Source organism: Belonocnema kinseyi, chromosome 5 (genome assembly GCF_010883055.1).
Source record: "Belonocnema kinseyi isolate 2016_QV_RU_SX_M_011 chromosome 5, B_treatae_v1, whole genome shotgun sequence".
NCBI lineage: Eukaryota > Metazoa > Arthropoda > Insecta > Hymenoptera > Cynipidae > Belonocnema > Belonocnema kinseyi.
The window spans coordinates 72,939,342-72,960,943 of NC_046661.1; the positions used below are offsets into that span (position 1 = coordinate 72,939,342).

The window sequence follows — 21,602 nt, forward strand, 5'->3', positions numbered from 1 at the left end:
TAGCTGGAGTGGCGCCATCTCCACTCATCCCGTTCACATGCAGGAGCATAATATCAATCACTATGCACCTGTGAGGTCCATGCGACAAGCGGAAGGTTAAGATAATATAAGTTCTGGCGGCATTGAGGAGTATGAGAGTAGTCTTTATTCCGAAAGCATGCAGGCTCAGTTGTACTTCACCATAGGAGTTTCATCCAATTAGCCTCACATATTTTCTACTAAAAAGAGTGAAATGACTCGTGGATAAATATATCCGCGATAAGTCAACTGAAGCAGAAAAGCCTCGCGATCGGAACCTTTAAGGACATCAAAGGAGCCTTTAACTACACTTTTGGAGAGGTGATCAGGACGGCCACGATTGCACATGGCATGCCTATTGCAGTCGTGGAATGGATCTGCACATGTTGGCCAACAACAACGTAACTTAGACTACGGGAGATATCACTTCATGTGAAACCATTGACTCGGGATGTCCGAAGAGAGGTGTTTTATTGCCTCTACTGTGGAGCGTGGTAGGGGATGAACTGCTTCATCTGCCCACGAGTCAATGCCACTATCTTATAGGCTATGCGGACGATATCCTGATTATCGTGCGCAGCCAACATCTGAATGCGCTCTTCTGATTAATGCTGCAAGTACTAAGGATATTAGATTCGTCATTAAAGAAGACTGGGCTATAGGTCAATCCGAGTGAAACGGACGCGGATTTATTTACCAGAAGGTATAAGTGGGGAACCACAAGTACATTAAAACTGGGAAGACATCAACTGGAAATAAAAAAATAGAGCTAAATATCTAGGAGTCATTCTAGATAAGAAGCTGTGATGAAACGAGCACCTACAAAACAATTTCAAGAAGCTCGTAGTGACTCTATGGCTCTGTAGGAGAGATATAGGGAAATGCTGATGCTTGAAACTGAAGAAACTTATATGGATCTACACAGTGTACACAATGTGACCCAGGTTAACATTTGCGGCAGTAGTCTGGTGGAGCAGGTTCGAACTGTTCACTGTGAAGTCCCGACTGGAACAGATCAGGGGACTGATTTTAAGATGCATTACTAGTGCTTCAAAGTCGACACCCACGATGAGTCTAGGGGAACCAATAGGTTTGGAACCCCTTTATCTCGCCATTAAGCCCGTGGCTGTGAAGGCGGCCTGGAAATTAAATATGGTAAACAAAAGTAGTATATCGACAGTATTGCGGGTACCAATCGAAATCGCGAGGAGGCCGAAACTGAGCATGCTCAGAAACAAAATATCCACGCATCGTTACCTCTTCAACAAGAAGCATCGAGTTAGCCTTTTTACGACAGAGGAATGGGCTAATGGTGAAGCAAACTTGGCCCGTGGTGGAGACAACTAGTTTACAGATAGCTCCAGGAACAAGAAGAACGCAAGAGCCGGTGTATATCGTAGGAGAAATGAAGTGGGCTTCACAATCGCGGTCAAGTTATACGCTACAGTTCTGCAATATGAGATTATAGCCATGCTCCACTGCGCCTACAAGACAAACGAGTATGCCAACAAACGAAAAAATCCGTATCTGCTCAGAGAGTAGGTTTACTATAATAGCCCTGAATGGAACAACGGCTACCCCACTACTGGTATGGGACTGCTTTGAGGCATGAATTTAAATTTAGAATAAGTATTAGTGGAGAAAAAAGTAATTTTGGGAAGAAATTTTTTTTTAATTTTTTACTATTTTACTTAAATTAATAGTTTCTAAACTATATAAATAAAAGAATATAGTTACCATATTTATAACTATATTCTGTAATGCATAAAAGTTCGCAAATATTAATTCAAAGAATGGTAAAAATGAACAAAAATTTGTTTCCTAACATTATTTCTTCTTTACAAATACTTATGCTACATGTAAAAACAAAATTATATTTGGTGTTTTTTTATTTTCAATAATGCAAATTTTCCAAGTTTTTATGCGCAAAAATTTTTTTTTACAAAAAAATGGTCATAACTTTAAAACGCCTTGATAAAAAATGTCATCTTGAGCTAAATTTAATCCAAATATAAATACGAATCTATTTCACTTTCATTTTTTTAAATCTACAGGTTCTTTCAAAAGTTAAATACGTTTCTTTAGGAGCAAAAAAAACTAGAAAAAATGTTTTTTAATATAAAAAACTCAATTCCCAAAATTTTTGACAAGGCCAGCTGCATTGAAAAGGTATTGACTTAAACTTTAAAGTCAGGTTGGATTTTTTTTAATAAATCAACTTTTAACAGAGATACAAGGCTTTTTATTTCGGCTAATTTAAAACCGTGAAAGCGAATTTATTTTTATTTTTCTCTTCTTTCAGTGGAATATTTTTCTATTGTCTATAGGACTATAGGAAAACTTTACAGTCTTAGCCATGATTATAGCAACTTTTTGTTGATTATATAAGTAATGTTATTTAATCATTCATTATTGTACTGCAGTAAGCTTAGTAACTTTAAAGCTAATTATTCAAAGTAGAATTCAAAGATAATTTTCCTGGTAGAAACTAAATCTGCTACATTCGAAATAGAATTAATTGAAAGATTGAAAAAATTTTCTTGTTTTCTTTTTATGTTACTAAAGTTTTAAGAACTCTTTTCTACATTGGGCAAAGAGTTAAACAGAAGCTCGCACTTGCAAATGTACAGGTTCACATACGGAAAAATTTGTCATAAAATAACACCACTGTCCTTTTGCATATTTTCTTTTGAAATAAATTTTTTGTTTACACAGAAAGGATGATTTGTCTCGTGCATTAGAAAAAGTTTAACACAAACGCATAGTGTTTGCTGTCAGGCTAGCTCTATAATGTCTCCTAAGAATTATACAACCGTCGACGTACGATGGCATCAATGCGTACATGTGCGTTGTTTTCCATTGCTACGAACTGTAGCTTGTGTTTCATTGGTGCACATTTCAGTGTTCCAGTAAACATTGAACTGCATTAAGCCACCAAAACACTGGAATACGAACAATTGAAACACGCGCGACGGTTAGTAGCAATGGGAACCAAACCACATGTACGCGTTGATACCAACGTATGTGGACGTATGTGCATTTCTTAGGAAACATTGTGGAGTCAGCCTAGAAAGATTCTTTCTGAGACAAATGAAAATTCGCTAACCTTAAATTTATGAGTAAATTCCATTTGTGTCAAGAGAAATCGTTTTGACACAAGAGGAAGTTTCTCTGAGTGTTCCTCTGTAGTTTCGAACCAAATTTACTAGAATTTTTAGTTGAAATTTTTTATATTTTTTATTAGGACATGAAATATGCCCTATTTAGAATTTTTTTGGAAAATTTGTAATAAACAACTTCCTCATTCTGAACTGTTTCTCACGTACAATTTCTATTTTCAGGGAACTTTAGAAATCATCAATATGGAATCTCATAATATTCTGTTAATATTCGATCAGGAAAATGCTAACTTACTTGGTTTTTTTATTAAATGTATACTTTATGGCAATTTTTGATATCTATTAGCATCTGTGTTGCCCACATAAAGTAATTCTAACGTCACTGTTTCTTATTAGTACCAAAGTTTATGCCTGCGTGCTATTTTAATAAAGTAAGTGTAATTTCATGCGTAATTCTGTACTCTTGTAGTGCGGATAGCTTACTGTTCGAAATATTTTGTGCTGTTTCAGACATTTGGATTGTTAGTTATGGAAATGTGAGCAGATAGGTAAAAAACACAAAGTGGCACTTTTCACCCCAGAGCTTGTATGACATTAGGGTATTTCACAATTACTATATCACAGAAAAAACAGAAGTTAAATTTTCTTGCATGTAAAATTTCCCGCTGTTAAAGTTTACATGCTATTTGGCGAAAGTTTACCCTACGATAAAATAAAAGCTGTCGTCTGCTACGGCTTCTTTAACAGCAAAGGGAAACGGGTAATGTATGAGTTAATTCGAGTTATAAATAAGGACACCAGATTTAAAACGACATAGAAAAAACAAAAGTTAAAATGTGTTGCAGGTAAGACTTGCAACGATTTAAAATTTCAAATATTTCGGCAAAAGTTTCACCGAGGTTAGGAGAATAATTCTGAACTCGTCTACTGCGTGACGTGGAAGTGAGCAAATTTCGGTAAAACATGTAGAATCAGTAAGAGAAAACACGAAAAAATGTGTACTTACTGATATATTTCCTCCGAAATAAATTAGAATATTGTAGAAGAATTAAAACTTACTTAATACAATTTAGCAAAAAGCGTAAAAAGCAACTGACAGATGGGAATCCCCGGTTCTCTCCAATTTAATGAAGTTAAACGACGATAGATAACGCTAGCGTCGCAATCCTCGCTACCTCTCGAATAAAAATGGAGCGATTATAAGGCGAAAGATTATCCAGGCAAGGTTAAAAACCGAAAATTATCTTCGATTCATGTAAAGTTTATACGGTAAGGTTAATTTTTGTTGCGGTGAATCTTTCACCTGAAATCGATGTAAACTTTATCTTACGTTTTTCCTGTGCTGTTATAAAAAAATTATCATCTGCCTGCTGTAAAGTGTATGCAAAATCGTATGCAAAAACTGGGCTTATGAAAAGTGTGTTTTCTGAACGGGCAATTCGAAAATTTTCCTCATTTTCAATTGCGGAAGTGAGGATGAATAAAATCTCTAGCCACATCAGTTGTCCACACATTTATATTGTTTTGTTTTCTATGTACTTTGGGTTACTTTTATGTAATGTTTAATACAAAATGTCATAATATTTATGCTTATTACATTTTTCCTCGCATGTGGGACAAGACGTACGATTTGACAGCGTTTAGAAAAATGTATGACAATACGTATATTTTAAGCAAAAACAAAGACAATACCTAATTTCGTTTGAATACAGTGTTATGAAAATTAAACTTTGGAACTTTTGACCGCGTTAAACCCTACCCTACAATTTTATTTGAAGCAAACTGTAGGTTAATTGAAAGATAGGTTCGGACCTAAAAATGTATTGTAGAGTTATACAAATGCATGAAAGTAAATATAAGACCCCCGAAAAATGAACAGAATTTCGATAGAATGTCTCCGTACCCTCTAAATATAAATCTAAATTGCCATTAAATTTCCTAGGATATGTAATTAGTCATTTCTGATCTCATAATAAATGAAACAACAATAAAATTCTGCATAATTTTGAAAAAGCTCAAAATATAATTAATTTCTTAATTTTTCAAGTGTCTAATAGTTATTTTTCAACTCATTTAAATAACTATAAGAAGTTTTAAAAATTAATAAATTTATTATATTTATTTGTTTTTCACACTAATTTCCTTAGGAAAACTTGGTACGTTGTCTAAATAAGTGTCAAGACTTGATTGACAAATATCAAAGACATTTTTTTGCTTACAAAATGCAATTAAATTTTTAATTATTTGAACAAAAAAATTACAATTTTAAGAAAAGAATAATATGACTGAATATCCTTTTAGGTAGCACCTATTTTAACGCTCGAAAACGGGATTTAAATCATTTTTGGATGAGCCAAAAGATGGTAGCTACCATGGCGAATCCAAATACTACAATAAATACAATAAAATTGTATGTTTGAAGTTGAGTCTTAGTTGGATTCACAATTAGAAGATTATTTATATACTCACCAATTAAACTCATAGCTAGTATGAAGTTCTCGGAACTAGCTTCCGGAAGCACGCTTTTTAAGTCTTTCAGAAAGATTCCATCACTGCCGAGCTTGCTACCTATGGGTTCAACTACTCTGATGTTTTCTAGCAAAATTGGTTCACTTCGTCCTTGTTTGTTTTCAGCATAGACTGATACCGTATAGTCAATTCCTGGCACTAGATCATGCAACTGGAAAATGGGTTCTGGATTTCTCTCCTGATAAATCGGAGGTACTTCCCCACCAGATGCCTGATCGCTTTGAGGAGTTTGAAGGATTTGTCGTGTTTGAAGTAGTCCATTATTTATGAGAGGACTTCGGACCTCAAGAAGAAAGTGTTGAGGCAAACCACCATCGGATCCAGGAATGCAGTTAACCTCTAAAGCACTCGTTTCGTTGTGCAGAGAACAGTCTATTGGTGGTTGAGGCGGTTCTAGAAAATAAAAATTAGGAAGTTTTTGATATTAGTGCATTCTTATTTTCTCTTTATTTATCCATTATTTATAAGAACATTAAAAAATGGATTAATTTATTGATGTTTTTGTAGACAGTGAAATACGATGTCGTTAGTACTCTTATCTAAAGTTTGATCTCGCGAATTAGTTAGAAATTAGAAAAGCGAGTTCGTTAAGCCACCTCTACTAGAATGTCCTACATATAGTCGGAGTCTCATTTCATGAAACTCTTGCGACGTAAGATGCTAAAATAATTACCAAATCCCTAGTTCAAAGCAGCAATTAACTCTCAGTCAGAGATTTACTCTCGGGAGATAATCTTAAGCTTACAGGTACACTTTCCGCTGAGGTAAGGTGAAAATACACATAACAGGGTCTTTATGAACCAATATAAACATAACCTAACCATTCCCTTAAGATAAACTGAAAACCTCAAGAAACGTGTTGCAATACTTGGATTGCAAATTACATCAAGAGAATCATTCAATCTGATAATGCATTTAATCGTATATATTTCCTTGAGACTTTGCTGAAATAAGCACGCTCTATGAGGAAATTGATTTTGTATGCACCAACGATCCCAATGAGGTGGAAACTGAACCAAATGGAAACTGCTTATTTGATGAGCTCATGATGAAAACAGAAATACGAACTAAAACCTTAATTTCTATGTACTAGCCAGTCACTACTTGTCGAAAAAGGAAAATATTTGAAACCATTTTTAATTAGATAGAATATGGTAATCTTACAATAATTGCACCACAAAACAAAGAAAAATGATTAAAAATTCTTCACAGAAAAAAAACACTGAACTTGAAAGAAATAATTTTTCAATTCCTTAAACTCACTTTCGTGTACTATTCTATAGTTTAGAAGTCAAATTTATTGAAAAACAAGCGTTAAAAGTTATTTTCTGTAAACACTGATGTAAAATAAAAATAATAATAATAGCATAATCAGTAGTCTTAACGGCGCCCTGACATAAGAAAGGTGCCTCCCCGAGTAAAAATAATTCGTCTTGGCTAAGTCTTCATCCAAGACATATCCAAGATATATCCAAGACGTTTTTGTAAGTCTTTAGCCATTGTATTTATTTTTTATTCATTAATATTTTTTTTAATTGCAATAATTATGTTCTTTGGATGGAAAATCTAGAAAGGTTATCCACTGTTTCCTATCGCCAACAGTTCACAAGATATTTGTAGAAAACACTTGTTTTAAATTTTTTATGGAAAATATTATGTCTGTAGTTCTTGATGCATAATGGGAAATAATATTTACAAAGAAAAACTTGCGTAATTTTGGCTCTTCGGGGAATATTAAAGCCCTAAATTGGTAATATAAGTTTCCTCAGAAAACATTTTGTTTACTTCTCAAGACGTAAGCTTCTCGTTTTAAGACAAATCCACCTCGACTGGTATTAAGATTTAGAATAAAATTTCTCGTCTCAAGACAAGTCCCCACCGACTTGTCTTCAAAACCCTTCGTAAACCTTGGTCATAAACTCAATACTTACGTTTTTGACTACGAAGTATCGCTCCTGACCGCCAGCAAGACATAGCCGTCTTGGAAACGAACTCAAGATGAGCCGAGACGAAATCAAGACGAGACAAGTCGAACTCAAGACGAAATATTTTTACACGTGTCCGTGGCTCAAACATGTAGGCGCTCCGAATTTACGTTAGAGTTCCCGGGTTCGATCCCTGAGCGGTACCTCTGGAAAATTTTCGATGTACTTTTACCTAGGTTCTGGTGGTTGAAATCTAATCATCGATACCCGTGGATGTTGGAGTTAAAAACCGTCTTTGGCCAACATGTCAAATCAAATATGTCCGTGATTGATAATATATACTAAGATAGCCCAGCGGTAACTATTAAAAAATCGTGTTTACGTAGACTACCACCCCTCCTTACATTTCAGAGAAAAATGTTCAACAGCAAAATAAAAAACAGAATTAAATTCTAAGAAAAAAATCTGCTGGCCTCCCGGGCACATCTTCATCGCTCGCTTTGCGCGCGGCTCGCTTCGCTCGCAAGATTAATCGCGCCTAAGGCGCGCGTCTGTTGAATTTCGCGCTTCGCGGTCAAAAATGGATTACCTTGCGCTTCGCGCGGAAATATTTATTCTTTTTATTTGGAATGCTAAAATAAAACTTTATCAAAAATATCTCTTTTAGGTGGCAGTTTTTATATGCGTCTTCGCATTCGGAATCGTCTACTTAATTAAGTATTGTTAAAGATTAAGTTACTCAAAGCTCTGTAGGCTTTGAGGTACATATTCTTATCGTGAGACTCGCGCTATGTACTCCATTTTCGACAGAAAGTTGTGAATAGGTTTTGTTGAATCTTTTTTTTTAATATTTTTCACCAGTTTTTTATTTTATTCTTTTGATTTTATATTACGAGTATTTTCTGTGCTATCAAAATTTGAATTTACTGTTGTCTAAAAAAATAAAAAAAATTTTATGATAATCTTGCAGGGCTTTCAAAAAGCAATGTTTCTCTTCTCTTGACTTTTTTTTTTTTAAATTATGCGTCATCTGGCTTAAAATTTTATTTCAGATTGATTATAAAAATTTTGAAAATGTTATAAATCTAAGAATTTTCTTTTTATCGAAAAAAGTAATGAGAATAAATTATTTTATTTTTCAATACTATTCATATCTGTACATATAATTTTCCAATTTAAAAAAGTGGCCGGCTGAACGGACGGACAGGCAGACGGACGCCAGCGTAAACACTGGATTTTCGGATTCTAGGGGGCTTCGAAACGTGGAAATCCGTTAAAAAACTTCGGTGTCAAATTTCGGACAATTCTAATACTTCCTCAATCATAAATGATGAGAACGTAAAAAAATAGAAGCTTTTATCTTCAATATTTTATTTCTAAAAGCGCAAAATGATGACTCTTTGAAGAATACTGCCTTTGAGGATAATGCTAGTACGTTAATTATGCTAGCGAAAAAGTTGTATTGCTGAAAACTATGCGTGAATCTAATGAAAAAAATCTTCTAGCTTTCTCAGGTGAAGAATGTTAACCCTTAAAAAAGAACATTTTTTGGCTATGTTCAGTCAAAAAGTTTTTTTTTTGTGTAGCTCGTTTTGTATATGCCCCCCTTTGATCGTATTCAATCATTTTTGTGGAAATTTATTTCTTAACCATACTTTAAATAATTCTTTTCACACCCTTGAATGTGTGCTTATTGTATGTTAAAAATGCTTAAAATGTATAAACTAATCATCGCAGAGGAAAGAAGTATTTTGAGTAGTTGATAATAAAAGAAAAAAAAACAAATTTATTACGTAGTTATTCAAGGAACGAAAAAAAATGAAACAGCTACCTAATTAATTGATTAAACATTTTTATAACGTATGCTTGTACATAAAACATTATATATGTAGAATGCAAATTTTACAAAAGAAAAGTATCATAACTAAATAATTTTCTTCGAACAATACATTTATATAATCATAAGTATTATTGTCGATTCATTCACATATATTTTTTCAACCTGATACTGTACCTCCTCGTTGTTGTGGAAAAAGTTTATTTTACTATTATAAATAGTAAATTAGCCAGTAATTAAACGAATTAGCTAATTATTTAATTAATTTTTTATTCGTTACATAACGACGCATTTAATTTTTTTACATATTATTTTATAGTCAATAATTGAAAATAAGTTTATCTCTCCAATGATTAGTTTATCCATTTTTGACACTTCTTTATATACAATAATATAATCTCGTGAAACTAATCCCTTTATTCAGATTTTCTATGAATAATGAGTAAACAATGTATAAATAATTGCTTTATAGTTTTTTCCTTGTTCTGTGTCGACAACAGAGATTCTGGAAGTAATTTTCGCAGAGAAAATACTTAAAATAGCCCCACAGTTAAGGGAATGTGATACGTAGAAAATTGTTGATTTTGCCAGTTTTAGGTTCCCCTGACTTTTTTTCTAGAATGATAAATATTTTCTCTTAAAAATTTGGGCAATGATAGCGAACATGCTAACGGACGTCCCCACACACTTTTTTGTGGGTTAATTAAAAATAGTTTTAATTTAGCAAAATGTGATTTATTTGCATAACGCTTAGGAAATAGTATCGATTTTTTCAGTGTTAGATTCCCCCGGCTCTTTTCCTAGGATAAGAAATATTTTCCCTTCAAAATTTGGGAAATGATATCGAACATGCTAAAGGACGTCCCCGCACACATCTTTTCTTTTTTATCACCATTTTTTGTATATTTCTAACAACGTGCGTGTATATTTCGAGGTTATGTGTGTTACAGTTCACCCGAGCGTTACTTCCAAACTACACAATATTTTTGGCCGAAAACTTTGTACTTACAAATAAACATAGCAACTAATCTTTCGGAACTAACCTTGTTTGCAGCCAATCAAAAAAGTTTATTTCATAAATAGTTTCCAGATTGCCGGAAAGGCAGGGATGAAAAACGACGTAACCTCAAAATAATGCATATGCATACAATTTTTATTTAGTACAATAAATTTTTTTGTTATTGTTACTGAAAAAGGAATCTGGGGACGTCCGTTATAATATTTTATAGCATCTCCGAATTCAGTTTTTAAAATTTTTCATTTTTGTGGAAAAAAGCCGGGGAAATTGTAAGTATCAATACCCTTAATTGTATGAAAAGTATTATTTAAATAATGCTTAAGAAACTATTTACTTTTTAACAAAAAATGAGAAAAAAATCATATTTCTAAGGAGCTAAAGATGCATATACGCCATCAAAATGCTGTAATACGGTCGCAGCACATACACGAAACGAGCATATTGAAACAAAAACTTCCTCTATACCACATGTAAAACACTCGTTTGCCCGTTGTTTTCAGACATAGAAAATGGCCGACTACGCTCTGTGCGTGAAAGCAATAAGCAAAATCCCCAACATCGATGATCATAACGCTTTTACCGGTTAACAAATTGGTTTTCACCGTTAATAAAATGGTCTCCACCGTCACCAAACATTTAACCACCAGTTGCCCTCTAGTGTCGTAAACGGTTACTAGGTGAACATCGTTGTGGGTGAGGTTGGTTTCTCTTCGTTTGTTTCGTTCATTTTCTTTCAAGTAATTGGATGCATGAAGAGATTAAAGAGTTTATTAAAAGTTTGAATAAGGTTCAAATGGTAAAAAATCATAGAAATAAATTTCTCTGACCACGAAATTCGAGGAATTCTCGGTATGCACGGAATTTAAGGAATTCACGTATTCAAAGAATTTACAGAATTCACGGAGTTGTCCGAATTCAAATAATAAACCAAATTTAACAAATTCAGAAAATCAGGGAATTCATGCAGATTTTACGAAATTAAAGAAAATTACGCAATTCACCGAATTCACGAAATTCAAGGAATTTACAGAATTCAAGAATTCACAAAATGCTTATAATACACGAACTTTATGGAATTCACGTGATTAAGGAATTGATGATACTCCCAGAATTCACGGATTTCGAGAAATTCACGGTATGCACGGTATATGAGGAATTCACCAGATTCAAAGAATTCACGGAATTAAATGAGTTCAAGAAATTCACACCATTCAAGAAATATACAGAATTAATCGAGTTCACGAAATTTAACGAATTAAATGAAGTTACGGAACTAACGAAATTCACGGAATTCGAATAAATAAGAAAATTCACGCAATTTAGAGAATTCACGGAATCTAAAGAATGCACGGGAATGAAAACATTCGCGAAATTCAAGGTATTTACGGAATCCGAAGAATTCACGGAAATCAAGGAATTCACAAAATTCAAGGAATTTACGAAATTAAGCGAATTTCTTAAATTCAAAAATTTTCGTGAATTTCGTGAATAAAGTCTATGGATTTTTTAAACCTCATCATGCCATAAATTTCGCGAATTCATTTATTTCCATGAATTCCACGAATTCCGTGATTTTCATGAGTTCCTTGAATAACATAAATTTCGTGACTTCAATCAATTTTGTGAGTTTCTTGAATTCCATAAATTACATGAATTGTGCGAATTCGTGAAATTCCATGAATTCCTTGAATTCTATTAATTGCGTGCATTTTGCGGATGCCATAAATCTCGCGAATTCACTTAATTCCACGAATTTTTCGAATTTGGTAATTTTCATGAATTTATTCATTTCCATGAATTCCGTCCATTCCCTGAATATTATGAAATCGGAGAATTCCGTAAATTCGTCGAATTCTATTAATTCCGTGATTTCGCCGTTTATAATTTTTGACTTACAAACGCCCTGACATATGCATTGCAATGCTAAACTGTGAATTGGGTACATTACCCTATCATACATTTTTTAAATATTACTTGAATCTGGTTTTATAAACAGGGTGGTTATTATTGTAATTTTTTATTTATTAAACTTGTAGCCTTAATAGCGAAAAACTTTGAAACCATTTTTATTATTTTTTTAATTAATAAATACTTTAGTCATCAATCTTTTCAAACTATTTGTAACAAACATTAATTTATTTAGCGATAGTGTAATTTATGCAGAAATAACGTGCCTCCAAATTTTTCTTTTTTAATAGGGACTCTTTTTAGATCATGTTTCACAACCTTCTCAGTTTCTTAATAACTTCTATAAAACTAAAAGGACTGTTCTACAATTACGCGAAGTGCTGGTTAGGTGTGAAACGTGGTTGAGGGAACATGAAAAAGGTTTGGTGTTGGGGAATGCTAGAATAAACTTCCAACTAACCTGTTGCAAGTTATATGCACGCGCCGCGTAACTTTATACATTCTGAAATAAAAAATAAGAATTTGTACCACCGCGGAAGTATAAAAAAATCAGATTTTCATTTTCAATAAGAAAGAGTGCAACAAAATAGTTTATTTAAAAATGATTTTTTTTTTTAATCTCTGCAAACATCCCAACCAAGGGCAGTCGGTATTTGTTTGGGACACTTCAGTACAATGCACAATTATAAATGCGTGATTGAACTAAAGTAATGGAATATATAAAAGAGGGTTATAAATCCAGAAAATGGTTCACGGAAACAAGGTTTCATATGTTTTCCCCTGAAAAATTCTCTTTTTTACGAGTGCTCGAAATATCACAGGGTAATGATTCTTTCCGAATGGAAATCAAGTTGTTCATTCAATAATTAATACTCGATTCTCTTATTTGAAAAAAGAATTCGTAATATCATTTTTTATAAGTTATAAATTCGATATATAATCTCTTAAATTGCTTGATTTTCTTGAATTTCGTGAATTCCTGGAATTCCGGAAATAATTTTTAATCCGTTAATTCCTTTGATTCCATGAAATCCGTTAATTCCAGTAATTCCATAAATTCTGTAAATTCCGCAAACTCCATGAATTCGCGAATTCCGTTAATTCTCTGAATTCCACGAATTCCGCTAATTCCTTAAATTCCACGAATTCCCTTAATTCCGCATATTCTATTAATTCTTTCCATTCTATAAAGTCCGTGAATTCTATGAATTCCGCAAGACCGATAAATCCCTGAATTTCTTCAATTTCCTCAAGTCCATGAATTCCGCGAATTCTTGAATTTTATCGAATTCCATGAATTGCTTGAATTCCAATAATTCCGTGAATTTCGTCAATACCATAAATTTCGCGAATTCATTTATTTCCATGAATTTTACGATTTCCTTGATTTTTGTGAATTCCTTCAAGCCCTTAAATTACATTAACTCAGTGAATTCCATAAATTTTGTAAGTTCTTTGGATTCTATGAATACTGCAAATTCCGTGACTTCTATGAATTTCATGAATTGCACGAGTTCCATAGATTAAGTGAATTCCTTCATTTCCATGAATTCCGTGAATTCTGAGAATGTTATGAATTCCCTAAATTTCATACATTTCGTGAATTTTATAAACTTCATGAATTTCGTGAATTTTATGAACTTCCTAAAATCCGGGAATTCCTTGAATTCCAATAATTCCGTGATTTCCTTTTGCAAAATTTACATCTAATACACGCTATAATACATTTATTGGAATGCTGCATGGTGACTTCACAATTTACAATATTTACAATACTTGTATTTTAATTTCGTTTATCCAATACCATCTTTACAAATTTACCTTACGCTTGTATTGTAGAAGTCTTGTAGAAGTGTTATATAATTCCAAACATTTTTAACAGTGCAGTCTTCTTTTTTGTATATTTCGAGAAATCCAACCTTCCAAGTAAGTTTAAATTTGTGATAAAAATTCGAATTAGTAATTGCACAATGCACACATGTAATATAAATCTTCAAAAAGAGAAAATTCTGGTGCTTTTTCTATTTATTTTTTTAATATAGTATTTGAACCTTCATAGCGTTTATTAATAGCTGCTATGGAATTTCATGTTTATTAGGTTTTATTATGTTGGGGATATAAAAAAGAATCTCAAAAAGTATTTTATCCAAAGAATAATTGTTTTGAAAAGCTTCATAGCACGGCTAAAATAAATTTAATTAAAAGGTGCTTTTATTAGGATTTTCTGGATGATTAATTATTTATTGTTCTCTAGCATACCTAACGAACATTTACAGACCAGATATTAAATCCTCACCTAAGCCTTTCGAAAAATAGTTTATTTTGGTTTTTCAAAAATTATGAGATGTAGAATTTGCACAACGTTCATAGCCAAAATTACTATTGAGCTGTTTTTTAAATATTAAATTTAATCTGATATTTATGTGCGTAGTTTTGTATACTACGAGGTATGACAGGAAACATCATCCTTTTAACAAAAGAGAATATTTATTTGAGTGAATGAAGCGACAGAACTAGCATTTCGTCGTAATCAAGTGCTGAGCGTACTCTGATTACAATTAATATTAAGCAAAGTACTAGAATAAAATACATAATCAGTAGCTGTATTGATAAGTTTGATTTTTTAAAGCAAACATTTATAATATAACGCTGTGAACTAAATCTTCAGAGTTTAGAATGTACAAAACTATAAAATTAAATATATATATATATACTCGAAAAAAGTAACTTTGAAGACACTATGGCCATAAACTTGTATGCAAATTCGAAATATCCTTTCAATTCTTTGAATTCTAAAGTTGCAAATATACTTTTTTCTACAACCACCAAAAAAATTGCACAGTTTTCAGGCAACTTACTTGAGGCACCATTGAAAAATCTTCGAGATCAGGTACTTTACACACTGTTCACGCAGTACCTACAACCGCCGAGCATTCGTCATGTCGCATTGTTTCAGAGCGGCCTTCTGTTAGTTTCAAAGTGACAGACTACTATCGAGCAGTCTTCGGCCTGCAACTTACGAGATTTTTATTGCAAAAAATAACATTTGATATACGTGCGTACATTTAATTGCTACGCGTACCTCGCTTTCAGCTCTTCACACTCGTCTACGTTATCACTATCGCTTTGATCGTGCGCTAACCTCCGGTTATCCTTCAATCAATACAAAATATTCTTTTTGGCATCTACTGGTAATAGTTATAACATCAACTGAAACTTCCAGAATTTTTTTAATATAGATTTGACAGATTGCATTGCAAAATTTTTATTCGCAAGCTGTGAGTACACGTGGAATAGGATAATCAACGGCCACCTTTTTTTTGTTATGAACTTAGTTTTTTATTTGAAAAATACCAATAGTAAACCGATTAGTTTAAGTCGTAGCTTTTTTTAAGTCAGAAGTAAATTCCTCCTGAATGAGAATTTCATTGCAAGAGAAGCAAGGTTTTCTTCATGAAATCGTCTCAACCACAAAACGCCGGCGTCTAGGGAACAGTTTTCAGACCGTGAATTTGAAAATTAAATCACAGTATCCCGCTCGTTTAAATGGCGATTCGAAGCAAGAATTCCCGACAGTCGTTTTTCCGACGATTTTCTCCCACATCGAAATGCTAATTCCGTGCGCCAGGGGATGTTGAGCGGTTGGCGCAGCAGAACGAAACCACGCCACTCCTAGTCCCTACATCTCTTCGCGTACAATCGTACATGCAGACACTACGTTGGATTATCTTGGAGCTATAGTTACCATCTCGAGATATCCTACAGAAATGGGAACGCAATCTACTTTGCAAATGATTGCGTGTGTGTTCCTTGCAAATAAAAACAGGCCTAATCCCAAATAGTAAAATTTATTTTAAATTTATCGAGTAAAAAATTTAGTTTAAGAATTTAATATTATCCCAATCGTTCTTCTTCTGGCCATATTTATATTCAATCTTCAAAAAGTATATTTTCTGTCTTACAATACAAAATTATTTACTGTGCAAGACTGGGCTAAAATAGCAGATTTTTTTAGTTCCAAATTACTTTCACTTAATATCTCGGCAGTAAAAACAACGTTATTACCTCTGCTATCATGAGTAGGTAACATGCATCACAGATACAAAAAATACAATCTTGAGATGTTGAAATAGTCGATTATCAAAAACTTATTGTCCAATCAGTCCATTAAGCAACCTATCACGAGTCTGATGGGAGAAGTTGAGGACTTAATTTTTATGGTTGCCCCGGAAAGCAGTAGTCGTAAGGGCGAAAATGTGATAGTCCTACTCCAAAATATCGTTTGAATCCTTGGAACTAATTCGGGGATCATCCTCATACCTTGAATCTAAAATCCCATGACGAGTATTTCAATGGAAAAATTAACATTAAATTATTATTTAAACATATTCCGGTCAATCAAAAGTGGTGACTCCGAACTGAATTCCTGCTATCTATATAATTACCACTTGTCTCATTCGTAACTTCTTTTCATGTTGCTCTTGTTTCCAGGGATAACAATAAAGGATCACTGATGAAAACCTCTCCGGTATTCATTCTCAATTTCTTACGGCTTGCCCCCGTACTTGATGGATACATAAAACTTCACCTCATTGTGAATAATTTGGCTCTTGATTATCATGGACCTAGTTTCGGTTAGCTTAGATTTTCTTATTTTCATAAGAATAAAGTCTAAAGGTGTTGAGAAAGTGATGTAATATTATCCTATGTAATCTCCATGACATAACAAACCGTCAAGATTGACTAAAATGTACATAAAACTAAATATAATTTACATTTAAACTATATTTAATATACAATAAGGTAACATTCGAAGGTTATGTTCGTGAGTATGAAAAGGGTTCTTTTATTATGCCCACTAATATCCCATTCGGAGTCGCACATATCTATATATGGTATATTAGGGTGGTCCAAAAATGCATGGCAACATTTTTTCGTATGCCATAGGGCAACGACTCCCCCCCCCCATTTTATTCGAAATCCAAAAAAAAAAATACCCTAATTTTTTACTTTTTCATTTTAACAGGTGCCGGTTTTGACTTGAAGTTTCCCATGTAAAATGCATGGGGAAAAATCACTTTTTTTAGTTTTTGTATCAATTTTTAGGGTTTAAAAAAATTTGACGGGAAAGTATGGCGGCCTGTAGAAAATCATCCAACGATGAATTTCATTTATCAGATATATGGGTTTGACACCCCTAAGACAACCCCCACGAGTAGCTGAAAACTACCCTTAAAACAAAAAATGTCAATTCTTCATGAAATCGACCTTTTGAACAATGAATTCTCGTCCTTTTTTACTTAAAATTATTAATATTGGTCTAGTGCAATATTTCTTATCATTGGTCTAGTGGAATATTCATTAAAAATTTTTCATTAATACTTTATTATTTAAACAAATGGAGTTTGTTTAAACAATTTTTTCGAAAATTCTTTTTTTCACAAAAATTATTACTATTAATCTGGTGGAATATTTATTAACATTAGCTCATTTATTTTTAATTGTTTGAACAAATGAAATTTGTTTAAATATTTTTGTCATAAACATTATTAATAATTATTTAGTGGAATATTCATCAACATTGTTTGATTAACTTTATTTTTGCATTTTTTCAAATAAAAATGATCATTTAAATATAACTGATGAATTAATTATTATTAAATTAATTATTAATCAGTAATTAATTATTACTAATCAGTATTCCACTAGACCTACAGAAATAATTTTTTTTTAATTCTAATCGAAATTAATCAAACAAGTTTCATTTGTTTAAAAAAAGAAAATTAACGAAATAATGTTAATAAATAATTCTCTAGGCCAATAGTGATAATTTGTAGGGAAAAAACGAAGTTTCAAAAAACAATTATTCAAAATTATATACATTTGTTAAAACAATTACAAATTAATAAACCAATGTTATTAAATATTCCACTAGACTAATAGTAATAATTTTAAGGGGGGGCCAAATTTGTGAAAGAGAAAATTTAATTTGTTTAAATAATTAATAATTAATTAAAAAATTATAATAAATATGCCACTAGACCAATAGTAATAATTATAAGTAAAAAAAACAATAATACAGTGCTCAAAAGGTCGACTTTATGAAGAATTATCAGTTTTTGTTTTCAGGGTAGTTTTTAGGTACTCGTAAGATTGTGCTAGAGGTGAAGAAAAAAGCGTTTTTGAGCCACCCTAATGGTATATACTTAATCTTACTGCATAAGTATTGCAGTGGTGAGCACTGCATATAAGGTAAATCATTTATATCTATATGCTTTAATTTTAGCCCAGAAACTCGGCTATTTCCGACTAGATCTATTCTTCCGAAATAAAATAAAAATTTATAGGCGTATCGCATTAGGCATGTGATTGACAACATAATATCTAGCAAGAATTTCATTGTCATGAACCGCCACTTCGCGCGCGAACTGAGGATCCACCATCACACCCCCAACAACTCAAAGTTGCCGATCATCGGCCAGCATATTGTAGACAGAAAGTGGGCATTTTCAGATGCTACTCTAAGTTTAGAGCGAAGGCACAGGTGGATTCGAGAAAATAAACAGATTTTCTCTGAGCAATCTCGACCACCTATCGCTGCCAAGGAGGTAAAAAAAGTATAAAGAGAGATGTAGAAACATTCTGTCCCGGGACGAGATAGTAACCAGATCTTCCTTTGGAAGAATTTCCCTTCAAACCATCAGTATCTGAGCCGAATTTCCGCCGCATATCTAAAGTCGAGTAGGGGAGCGGCGGGTAATGTGGCGCACATGTTATAAAAAGCTCCGTTAAAAGTGAAATATGTTGAAAACTGCAGTAAAATAATATAGAGCACGTAAATCAATATCTTATCTACCCTATGTGTTACTGGCGTAACTAATGTTTTTATAACATATACTATTTTTTATCATTGTAAAATGCGTTCTTCATATTGAGTTACTTTAATTAGGATTAATGCTAAATCATAAATGATATTGTAATATAATATCGAGAAAAATCACGCCTACCTAATTCACGTCTAGTCGGTTATCGTCTGTTTATTCGCATCCTCGCGGTTCTACGATCTTTGAAATAAAAGTCATTTGTGCAGTTTTGATATTTCTCACTCAACACGCATTAGTCATATAATCTTTAAGAAGGTTTCGGTTTGCTGTCGACACGAGAACTAAAAATATGAAAAATGACGCCATAGATGTTAAGTTGATTATGTTTCAAAATTTTTTAAGGAATAGCTTTACGTAAATTTCATGTTTGTGCAAGAAAAGTTGTGTTAAAACAATATAATGTTTATAGACAAATTAAATTTTAAATCTTGAAATGTAAAATGTTAAACATTGAACGCTTAAATAGAACTTGTATGAAAATCTGGCAATTTGAAATTTGCTCAGATATGTGAACATCATGGTAAAGATAATCATAAAACTAATTTTTTAAACTTGATGGATGTAACAAAGCTTGACAATTTAGATATAAGTAAAATAAGTTTGTATCTCCATTGACGATAAGCGATTTAGAATGACCAAATATTGATGAAATAAAAATGTGATTAAAAACTAGAGAGCAAAATAGTCGATCAGTAATTGAAAGATTAAATGTAGAAAATTTAACTATTTTTTTAATGAAATGGTTGCTATTTAACATAAAGAATCGAAAAGTTAAAGAGATATAGATGGTGCGCTTGGGTTCTTAGTGCATGGAAAAAAACGTGGCCTAGAAGCCGTAGTTACCATATGTGCTCAGGTTAACCTGAGGCTTTGTTTCTACCACATAAAATCACACATACACATACACACTCACAAGCTGGCCAGCGAACTTATTTACTCATTTACTCTCCGAAGCTCACACTCCCACTCCCACGCTCTATAGTTGCATGCTTTTGGTACTTATTGTCTGGCCGTGGCCGGTAGGCTGCGGGACCAAGCCGCAAGATTTAACACGTGCTAAACCACACGAATTAGTATGACGCATATAAAAATGATTGAGTAAGAGACAAAACGAAAGAATGAAGTTTTGGAAGGGATAAAGAGTTCTTGATTAAATAAAACTAAGGCAAGAACTAGGGTCGAGGCTTTTTTCTCTCTGATCTTTGAATCGTAAGGTACGCTTAAGTTGTATCGCTTTCATATTGGCACTTCGCTAATTTATAGTCTGTTCGTTTACTTTAATTCTTAAATTCAGTCTAATGATTTTTCCTTCACTAATTTTTAACATTCACTTTATTGAATAAATTTTATAATTTTATACAACAGAGTTTGATTTTATTAAAAAAGTTTATTTTTCAAAATTTAATTTTGATTTTATTTGTTCCCGAAAAATGCTCCTGTACTTTTTCATTACTTTTTGGTTACTTTAAAAATACACATATAACACCCAAAAATAACTTTTCATATTAAGAATTTAGTGATTAGCTTTATTTAGCAAATTTTTTCACTATACAAAACAGTACACATACAAAAATATAGTACAGTAAATACCTCTCGCTATAAATCAATCAATTTCTGTGAATGAGGTTGCGCCACATTAACCACCGCTCCCCTAAGCCTATCCTGGAGTGGTTGGTTAAATAGCCCACATTCCCCCCCCCCCCCCCTCCTTAAACATGGGCAACTTGTCTGACCTTAAGAAAGACAGGCCAAAAAGATTATCTGAATGCGCTGTGTAAGATCTTCTCAGCTATCCTTAATTTTAGGATTGTTGGGACTACCGGACCTGTAGCGAAAAATGCGACAGATGTATCTACAAAAACGCAGCATCTAAAACGCAGCATCCAAAACGCAGCATCAAAAACGAAAGCATACTGGCTTTCGATGGCTGGGATTGACTACCACAAAGCTTTCGAGTAAACCTTCCATAGACTGATTATCTGTATGTTGGCTGGCTTAAAGTTTCATCTACATATTGCGAATTGCGTACAGAGCTTAGTGCTTATTTGAAAGGATAGATTTACTATCTCATCTAGAATACATGGTGTGACATTAAACAACTTCACCTTTTAAAGAGGTGTCTATTAGGGCGATACTATAAGCCCTCTTTTATTTTGTACACATTATTGCTACCACCACTCGCACTTCGCTATATCCAAGGGTACTACTTCGGAAAACCCGGATGTCAAAAGCATAAAGATCGATGATCTTAAGATCTATGCTAGAAATACGAGGGTGGATTGATAAGTTTCCGGCCTGACCAAGAAAAACAACGTTTTTAAGAATTTTTTTTTTTTATTTCTCAACATAATCTCCTCCAAGGCT

The 21,602-nt window shown here is 33.0% G+C and overlaps 1 protein-coding gene across 1 annotated transcript in view; it reads right to left on the bottom strand.

Moving 5' to 3' along the window:
- Nucleotides 1–21,602, bottom strand: part of LOC117173711 (protein turtle homolog B) — a 510,915-nt gene that overhangs the window by 25,419 nt on the left and 463,894 nt on the right. Inside the window, exon 11 of the mRNA XM_033362353.1 lies at nucleotides 5,607–6,059. Coding sequence (XP_033218244.1) covers nucleotides 5,607–6,059 — 453 coding nt within the window. The remainder of the gene's footprint in view (nucleotides 1–5,606; nucleotides 6,060–21,602) is intronic.